This window comes from Echinops telfairi, unplaced genomic scaffold (assembly GCF_000313985.2).
Source record: "Echinops telfairi isolate 266 unplaced genomic scaffold, ASM31398v2 ScPeMD7_3;HRSCAF=10, whole genome shotgun sequence".
In the NCBI taxonomy this organism is placed as follows: domain Eukaryota; kingdom Metazoa; phylum Chordata; class Mammalia; order Afrosoricida; family Tenrecidae; genus Echinops; species Echinops telfairi.
The window spans coordinates 36062330-36072419 of record NW_022103899.1 but is presented as its reverse complement, the minus strand read 5'-3'; the positions used below and the strand labels follow the sequence as shown (position 1 = coordinate 36072419).

Below are 10090 nucleotides of genomic sequence, written 5' to 3'. Positions count from 1 at the left end.
TGGAGCAGTTGATGTATTCGAACTCCTGACCTTGTGGTTAGCAGCTCAACACGTAATCCACTATGCCGCCAGGGTTTATTGTCCATTCCCAGGAAAATTATGAAAATAAAAGAAGTGCTCTCCGTAATAAATTTAATTCTCATAAGTAGATAATAAGCAGTAAAACTCAGGCCTTAAAAAGCAATAATAATATTTTCCATTAACTAATCCTTATGTTCTAGCCACTTTGCTAAATGGATTTGCTCTCTTCACAAGAACCCGGTAATATATAGTACTGTACTTATTCCATTTTACAGATGAGGGATTGAGACATGGAGAAGTTAAACTCTAACTTTGGAACCAACACTCCACTCATACCCTATCTTTATTGTTCAGCAGTTTAAAGTGGAGACATTAGACCTTTTCTTTCGACTTTTTTTTCACTCTTGGGCGACGACGACGTGAAAAGTCTTCTTGAGTCTTTGTTTGCTGACACTGAGTCGTTTCCTGTGAGAAAGACGCTCTCGATTCTGGAGCCACAAAGTGCTAGAGAAGGGACTCCTGACTACGCTGCGTTAGGGTCCCTGCAGGGCTGTGCTCCCTTGGACTTCAGTGGCTGGTTTTAGGGAAGCAGATTCCTAGGTCTTCGTGGTCATTTCTGCATCATCTCAAACGTCTGGCCTTAGTGCTGTGATTTGAATGGAATGCCATGCTACAGAACCTCTGCAAAGTGGCTTCCAAGTCCACAATAGCACGATGCTGAGAATCTTATCGTCCCAGACTCTGACAAAGCGTCTCCTGTGCACTCCGCTTTTTAACTTCAGCGTAATTTTTTTAAAAAGTTGGGTGCAATAACATGTACTAGAGGATGTTAAAAACACTGCTAGGAGCAGGTTGATTGTTCACAAGCAGCAGCCTGTTGATAATTTGGTACAACTATTAGTTCTCCCTCACTTGAGAGTGATTTCAGAAAACATGCTGCAGTCAATGTCTTCAGGGCAGAGGAACAGCCACGTCTGTTGAATAATATCCAACTCAATGTGAAGACTGTATACCTACTTAATCTCTTTATCCCCCAGAGAGTAAATGATGTCCTCTTGGAGGAATTGACTCTGTCAGGCCTCTGGACTTCGCTGAAGGCACTGAAGCAAGCCTTCTAAATGATTTCATCCTGGTCTGAGATTTAACCTCCGCTTCTAGGAGCTCCTGGTCCTCACCTTGGCTTGCAAACCTTGACTCGCTTACGTTGTGAATAGTGCACAAGTCTCCAAGCCTGGCATCGTGTGGGGGCAAAAGTATCTCCAGACGCTCAGAGCCCTCCTTGGTTCCAAAGGAAATGCCATCGATTGTGTCGCTGAGATACGTCAGAGCAGACGGCACTCCAGGGATCGTCCTGGACTGTAGAACGCGTGGGTTTTCAGTGGACAGAGGACATTTCCTCCCTTTGCTCCTTTCTTCTTCTCTTTCTAGATTTTCTGTAAAGAAATGGGGATGTGTGTGGCGGAGTGGGGACCCCTGCTGATGGACCGTAAAGGAAAGAGTGAGCGGGAAGAAAGTGTTCACGTGGTCTAGTATGTTCTGGATCACAGCCCAGAACTCAGAGGCAGAAAGAGGAGCTCCGGCCCTTCCTACCGGGTCAGCTTGAAATGGTTAGATACCGATCATCCTGTATTTCAGAAACAAGACTGCGGTCAGGGGAAGGCAGTGAGGTGTGTGTCTGTTTGTTTTTAATCAGCAAATAGTTATATTGATAGACTTCACGAGGAATCTGCCCTTCGATGCTCCTAACCTACCTGCCACTCTACTTTCCTAATCCTGACTCATTACTCTCCCCGTCCGCTCACTTCCAGAAATGGTACTTCACTGCTCCCCAAGCCCTGGCCCAGTGACCTCACGTGGTGGTTTGATTTGCAGTGTGGGAATTGCTGCTGAAGTCAGCAGGGCAAGGCAGCGGTAAGAGCGTCCTCTGAGACTCTGACCTCACGACTCTCCTTTGCGAATTCAAGCGTAACTATGAGCCTGCTGGTATGTAGGTGGGTGCGTTTAATTTCCCGTGTGAGTTTCACTGGGCCACTTTGCACTTACTTCCATATCTATGACTTCCATTGGCCACAATGAAGGTGTTACCCGTAAACTCAGCAACAGGATGTTTATAAGGAAGATCTCACTGCCATCGAGTCCATGCTGACTCAGAGTGACCCCATCGGGCAGAGTGGAACTGCCCCTGTGGGTTTCCAAGACTGTAAATCTTTACAGCAGTAGAAAGCCTCTTCTTTCTCCCAGGGGGGAGACTGATAGCTTTGAACTGCTAACTTTATCATTCGCAGCCCAATACATACCCAGGGCTCCTCTACAAGAAAGATAAATGCAGCTAATCAGAGGGGGCCTTGGTCTGAAGCAGTACACTAGAGTAGGATGCCCTGGGGAGGCCGCTCAAAGTGGAAAGTCAGCCTTTCAAGTTGAAGCCGGTCTCCTCAGTGAGGTCTAAGAGTCAGTGCCAACAGATTCGCTGGACCAGTGGAGGCAGAGAAGTCTCCGAGATCATCGCTCTGAGACACTGTAAGCCCTGAACCTGATCTATGCCCTGAGATCATCTTGGAGAGAAATAGCAGAGTGGCAAATGAACTAAAGAAGGCTCCCCATCACATAGACACTCTCCTTAAGAATCATCAATAGAAAAAATAAAAAGAATCATCAGTATGAGACTGAACGGTCAACGTTTATACTACAGCAAAGATGATCAGGCGGTCAGGGGCCAGGGAAAGGACAGTCCTGGAAATGGAACTTCCAGAACACCGGCTGATTGTTGATGAGCTATAGAAATTGTAACTCGTGGGGAAAATGTCAAGTGAGGGCCCAACTTGCACTGTAAACTTTCACTCAAAACACAAAATATTAAAAAAAAAAAAACACACCACACAAAAATTTTTTTTTTATCAAAAAAATTAAATAAAAAGGTCAGGGCCAAAGAAGGAGATAAAATTTGCATTTCAAAGTAGGAGAACTAAGTGTCAGGAATGAAGTGAAATTTGTTTGAAGTAAGAACAAGTTAAGAACAACTCAGTGTTTCCCAAAGAGGGCGATATCACCCCCTGAAGGGGGGCTGCAAAAGCGGATATTTACTATTTATTCTGAGGTGCTCTGGTGATGTAACAGTTACTCATTGGGCTGCTAACCATAGGTGAGCAATTTGAAACCCAGCTGCTCGGCAGGAAGAAGAAAGGGCTTTCTACTCCCATAGAGAGGTACAGTCTGGGAAACTCAGAGGGGCAATTCTACCCGGTCCTGCAGGGTCCCTAAGAGTCGGAATCCACTGTATGGCAGTAGTTTGATTCTTTTGAGTCACACTTTGTTTGAACTAGGGTGCTGGAGAAGAACACTGAAAGTACCTTGGACTGCCAAAAGAACCAATAAATCTGTCTTCAAAGAAGTCCAGCCAGAATGCTCTTTAGACTAGATCCTTCATCTCATGTACTTTGGACATGTTGTCAGGAGAGAGCCGTCCCTGGAGAAGGACTGCATGCTTGGTAAAGTAGAGGGGCAGCACAAAAGAGGAAGGCCCTTGATGAGATGGATTGATTGACACAGTGGCTGCATCGGTAAGGTCAAGTCTAAGAACAACTGTGAGGATGGCACAGGACCAGGCTGCATTTCATTCTGGTGTGCACGGGTCACTGTGAGTCAGAACAGACTCAACAGTGTCAGACAACGGACAGTAACGTAGGACTATCCTGGATTAGGAGCTATAGTACAAAAGTTATCAGTTGCCAAAGAGGTGCTGAGTAATTTTTTTCTGACAAAGGGCCAGTAGGCCAAATAAGATTGGGGAACCTATGATCTATAGAGTAATTTCCAACAAGACCACTGTCAAGGTGTAGACTGTGTTGAGGATCTGGGGTAAGCTGTGGGGCTTACAGAAGGGTTATTTCTTAAGCGTTCTGATTCTTTTCCTACTTGGTTGCATTCTCCAGATAAAGACTAAAAGCTTGATAATATAGTGTCCTGTAAATATTTCTGACGTTGTGATCATGAGCACATAGAAACCCTCTTGTGTCCCCAGCTTGTTCTTTAATTACTCCAAGTCATTAAGCTAATTTAATTTGGCTCCAAGTCAAAGAAGCAGAATCAGGAGATTAGTACCTTTAATTTCTCTAATAAAAAACAATTCCCCCCCTTTTTTTAAAGAACAATTCTTGAAGGATTGAGTCTGCAGAAGGAAATAGGCGTTCTCAAGAATAAGACCGGAAAGCTGTGACCACAAGATGGCGCTCACTCATTAAAGTCGCACCGTGGTTCAAGCAGTTGACTTTCATGTTCTACGTTTCAGAAACACAGAATGCAGGATGTTATTTATTTCTGTGTCTTTTCTTACTCCAGGTTTTCTTAGTGTTGACATACAGTGAGATGTTGCCATTTCAATGGGTTCATTAACATATATGACTTTTGAGGTGAAAAACAACAAAAACCCACTACTGCCACTTTCGTTTTGCTCTAAAGATCTGCCATGATATAATTCATCATCTGCTGGGTGACTCAGACTAAGTGTTTACTTCAACCATGTTCTCTCTCTCTTTTCTCCTCTTTTCCTTTAAACTGAAGACAGTGCAGCATAAGCTAGCAGAACTGAAAACACACATTTGTGTAACCAGGGCTTTTGTGGACAGCTGTCTGCAGCTGCACGAAGTGAAACGTCTGGATTCTGCCACTGCTTCCATGGCGAAATACTGGTATGTGTGCCACTGTGATTAAAGTGGACTGTTTGCTGGGGGGGTGGGGGGATGCTGCTAGCATTCAATTCAGCCTGAGGGTCATAAATGAGGAAGGCTGTGTAAATAAAAAATAGCAGTGAGAACATTTTATAAGAGATGCTGAAAGTTTCCACTCAGCCTATTGCTAAAAATCACTGAAGCTGGTATTTAACTCTTGAGATTGAAGTACAATGACAGATTAGTTCATCTAAGTCAGAGCTTATTCCAAATTATCTGAAATAGAGTGCTTGTGTAGTGAGACTAAGCGACAAAAACAGTAAGATGTCTGAGTCCTGCGATGAGTCCCAATTCTTTTATTCAACTATTACCTAGCACAATTCCTTTAATTCTTTCTAGGCAACTGTTTGTTATCTATGAAATGAGTGGGTTGGGCAGGATTTTTCTATTTAGGGTGTTTTCCAGACCCAAGAGAAACTCTATGAACACTTGATTGTTGAATCCAAAGTTGGGCATGCTCTGTTAATTCAAAAGGAAAAATATCCTCTAAGTTTAGAAAGACTTTCAGTTGAATTAAAGACTGATTAACAATGGTGTTAAAGATGAGTTAATTGGGAAAAGAGCTTGCAGTTTAAGTCAGATTTTTAAACAATGGTTTAATTTCCTCTTTAAAAATGATAATAATAATAATAACATTCTCCTATCTCATTAACTCCAAAGTAAGCTATGAAAAAATTCCTTTCAATAATCATTAACTTGTGCTCATTCCGATCAGAAATTGAATAGAATAAATAAACAGAACAGTGCTTTATATCATGGTGCTAAAATAATAATATTCCAGGTTGAAAACTGATGTGAAAATACTAGGGACATACACAAGTACTTTGTTGTCCTGATTATGAAGCATCTGGTGAAAATCCATGGAAATGCTCTTTCTGTGTGTTGTGTTTTGTTTTGTCATCTAGGGCATCTGAGCTACAAAACAGTGTAGCCTATGACTGCGTGCAGCTCCACGGCGGCTGGGGGTACATGTGGGAGTACCCGATTGCAAAGTGAGTCTGGCTATTCTGTTGCACCCTTTTGATGGCGTGCAGGAAAAGGAAGAGCTCTTTACTGTTCTTTGTAAATTAAGTATGTAGGGATCGGAGGCAATTATGTGAATGTATCATCAGATTTTTATTTGGGGGTGGGGGGGGAGAGGAATTGTGTTCCTACTCTCGCAGGATTAAGGTCTATTAGCTAATGCTTATGATGCCCAGTCTTAGTTTCACAGAGAAGAGGGACTGCTTGTGCTTTGTAACCTGGGAAAAATGAAACTTAAGACTTTGCCCTTTCGGGACTTCACGTCCGTGCTCGGAATTGCAGCCTGAGATACCGAGCTTCGTCTCTGTGTGTGGTTAAACAGTCCCCCGGCTGCCTTTCTCTGTTAACTTTAGGTGATGACCGAATGTAATTAGTAACTTATAAAAGGTCTACAGATGTCTGTCATCACGTTCTCGGTGAGAACTTCTTGGTGGAAAGAAAAAACCCCAAGCCAGTCCAAAAATGCATAAACACGTGGGATCCCTGCAGAAGGCATGCAGGTCCCTCAATAGGCTACCATTGGCTCTTGTGGAGAATCACATCTATGTTAAAGACGGGGGAGGGGGAAGAGTTTGAAAACACAAACATCCCTCTCTAGGTTTTAAGTTTCCTCAGATGATAGGCCCTGGGATCTTAAAATTCTTCTGTAATGCAGTCAGTCAAGACAGTCAATATTTTCTGAGTGCCTGCTGTTTGTAAGGTGCTGTGATGAACAGGAAGGATAAATCTAAAATCGGACCCGTGCGTAAAGAATTGGGGCATTTAATTTATCTTCAAAATTGCATTCAAACTTCATCAAACCGGTTTTATGCTTGGGGCGGGCAGAGCAGGGAATGCCTAGAAATTTATCTACTAGGAAAGTTCAAAGCTCAATCACCAGCCCTTAATGCTTGAGCCAAAAGATACTTGCCAAAGAGCAGGACGTCTGCATTCTTGTTCCAGTCTGCCAAGTATCTGTTATGTGGCCATTAAAGAGCAACCATTAGTAAATGCGTTCCCTCCTCCGCACCTACATTCTTTTACCTGCAGAAGGGTAATAGGTATTCTCCAGGTCTCAGAGACATGACCAAGGAAATGAGGACAAGCGAAAGTCGTTGTACAGAGACATGTTCCGCTCATCACCGCCAGTGCGTTTGTTTGTCTGGCAAAGGACTCGGTTGCTCAGCGATCCGGCCCCATACATTACTGGGGCCACTATGGCCATCTCTAACCAATTAAGTCACTTGTTAACTGTAGAGGAAACGACATTTTCTGAAGTATCGGTGCCTTTCTAGATGGTAGAATCTTTGAAAAGATGTTCAAAAACATGTTCTTTCTGTTAAGACAGAGGCTTTCGAGAACAACAAGGTTATCAAGAAATTAAGATACTCCACGCATGTCTAAATCTACAACACACTGTTGTTACAATGCGTGGGTTGGGTGTTGATCAGAGGTTCAAACCCACCAGACGCTCAGCGGGAGGAAGATGAGGCTGCCTGCTCCATGAAAGTTTGCAGTCTCAGGAACCCCATAAAGGGTCGCTTTGAGTCCGAACGGTCTGAATGACAGTGGGTTTGGTTTGGGGATGTCATGTGCTCAATTGGACAAAACTAAATCACATTAAAAATATGTCTAAATCTTGATGTGATAGAACTATTGAATTGTATGACAAGTGAATTATATGCGAATAAAATTTTTTTTTGGTTGGGGGGGAGGCGGGCGAAGCCAACAATGGCAACCCCAACCCCTGGGGTAGGTGGGAGAAAAATTATAAATGCTTTTTACTATTTGCTATACTGTCAAGCAAACTAAAAACTGCACAGATTACTAAAATCTCATAAGGGTTTTTGTTTTCTTTTCTTTTGTTTTGTTTAAATTATACCAATCTGGGCTTAATGCCATCCTGGAAAAATAAATTTGTGCTAGAACTTTATTGTTTGTCATTTCTCTCCCCAAATAGATAGGAAAGAGACTATTTTTAAAGATGAAAAGAGAATAATGCATAACATCTAAAAGATAACTAGACACACAGACAATTATGTGGATGTATTATGCAGACTTTTATTTGAGATGGGGGAAAAATGAATTCTGTTCCTTCTATGCCCAGATTAAGCTCTATCAGTTTTAGTGTAAATATTGCTGACTCTGGGTTTCCCGGAGAAGAAATGTTTTTTGGGGTTTTGTTTTGTGGTCTGGGAGAGAGACAAGCTCTAAGAATGTAATAGTTACCTAGTAAGACAGACTCAACAATTTTTAATATTTATTCATTCAATTGCCTTCTGATTTATCCAGAGCTTATGTGGATGCCCGAGTGCAGCCCATCTACGGGGGGACCAATGAAATAATGAAGGAGCTGATTGCAAGAGAGATCGTCCGGGACACATAGACATCTGCTGCCCACAGCCAGGAATCCCATTACTGCTAATCTGGTTTTAAATCTGCTCAAGATAAAATGCAGCCTGGAAAGGGGGGAGTAAAATGTAAATACAAGGTTAACAGAATGGAAGAAGAAATCTCTGAAGGAAAAGATCCTAAAATTCTCCCATTTAAAATTTCGCTTTTTTTTTTTAGTTAAAAGTCAAAGTTTTTTTGTCTGTTTTACAAACATTGTCTTCCTAAAATTATCCTTAAAGCTCTAAAAGGCATTATTGTTTAAATCTTTTCCATTGTGGTAGAAATCATTTTGTGTTGTCATACTACAAAAAACGTTCGCAGTACTTAGAGCACATTAACTTTTAGGGGGGAAAAAGAAATGTAATTGAGAAGATTAAGTAATTTCAACTGTGTCTTGTTCCAAACGTCCCAGAACAGTGATGGAGCCCTGGTGGTAGAGTGGGTTGAGCTGCTAACAACAAGATCGTCGGTTCAAATCCACCAGCCTGTCTACAGCCTGAAAAACCCAACAGGCCAGTTGGATGCTGCCGATAGTGCCACTGTGTCAACTGACTCAGCCACAGTGGGTTTGACTGGGAATGGTTTACCCCACCAGAGGGGTATATTAACCAATAAACAAGTAAGCACACGTTTGCTTGTGCTTAATTACTAATCTGTAGTGAACCGTTTCGCATGTTTGTCACCAAATCAAGCCAAGGTTTACTTTCTGGGCTCGTGATTGTATGCATGATAAAAAAGGCTTTGATTTTTGTAGAAGGTGCAGTAGGGTTGAGAGAGAGACTAGACAAGCAGCTGAATCTTTGATGTGTTGAAAACTGTGGAATTGTTCACTACAGATGAGTCAGTAAACACACAATTATCATGCTGACCGGAAAACCCTGACCGTGACTTCCCCCAGCCCCCTATTTTTAAGCAAAGGAACCCTTTTTTCAAGCAAAGCTTATGTAGACAGCCAGTGTGATGGGAGGAATGCAGAATGAAGCAGGAAGTCTTCCTACTTGACAACCTTGGTTCTGCTAAAACCCTATTTAGCATTTGCCTGATCCCATGGGGAAATGCCCTGCTTCCTTCAACTACTGACACCTAGCCAGCCTTCCAACACATTTCAATGCCAGTTTCATTCACAGGAAGACACAGAATCACTAGCATCTTTAAATGTTAAGGTTTATTTTATTGATATCAAAGCAGTGACTCTTGTTTTAGAATAGTTTTTAATGAATCCATTCATTGAAAAACCACCTTGTGTCAAAAAAGAAAAAACACCTTGTGTCTTCTTTAAACCAAAACTGGCAAAACTCCTATTAATAAGTGAGCAAACAAGAAAAAAATAAGTAACGAGGTAATGTCAAGTTGTGAATGATGCAATAAAGGAAATAAATGAAGTAAGCATTTAAAATGGGAAAGTGAAAAAATGGTATTTGACTTGAGATTCAATAATAATAAGTTTTTAAAACACATTAATGTTTAAGATACCTTGCAAGCACTTGGCTGCTAAACAAGATTGGCCATTCCAAGCTCCCCAGAGGTGTTGAGCGGAGACACACAAGGCAGGTGCTCTACCTCCAAAACTCAGCTATTGAAGCTTAATTCTGACACTTAGCAAGCTCCGTGAGCTGGAGTTTACAGTATTGGACTGGAAATGGATATGAGAAAGCATCACTTAAGTACATGTTATTTTCATGTAATGGCAAGACTGTGAATAAAGTCCATTTTAAATGAAAATAAAGGTATTCCTGTTCAACTGAGAAAATCTAAGCATTTTTATTTGCTATTGTTGGCACTAAACCTTGTGGTTTAATACAACCACTGCAACCTGAACAGAACAATGGGAGGGGAAAGAAAATAACCTTGTTCTTTTCTAGAGCCACACTCCTTTGAGTTGCATTTAGGGAGAAGTTTGTATGATTGCCAGCTTAAGCATTACGCCAGTGTATTAAATGCCATGCAAA

At 41.9% G+C, this 10090-nt stretch overlaps 1 protein-coding gene across 1 annotated transcript in view; it reads left to right on the top strand.

The window, feature by feature from the left end:
• Positions 1–9882, top strand: part of ACADL (acyl-CoA dehydrogenase long chain) — a 48703-nt gene extending 38821 nt beyond the window's left edge. Inside the window, exons 9-11 of the mRNA XM_004701775.2 lie at positions 4579–4706; positions 5651–5737; positions 8040–9882. Coding sequence (XP_004701832.1) covers positions 4579–4706; positions 5651–5737; positions 8040–8133 — 309 coding nt within the window. The 3' untranslated portion in view covers positions 8134–9882. The remainder of the gene's footprint in view (positions 1–4578; positions 4707–5650; positions 5738–8039) is intronic.
• The last annotated feature ends 208 nt before the right edge of the window (positions 9883–10090 follow it).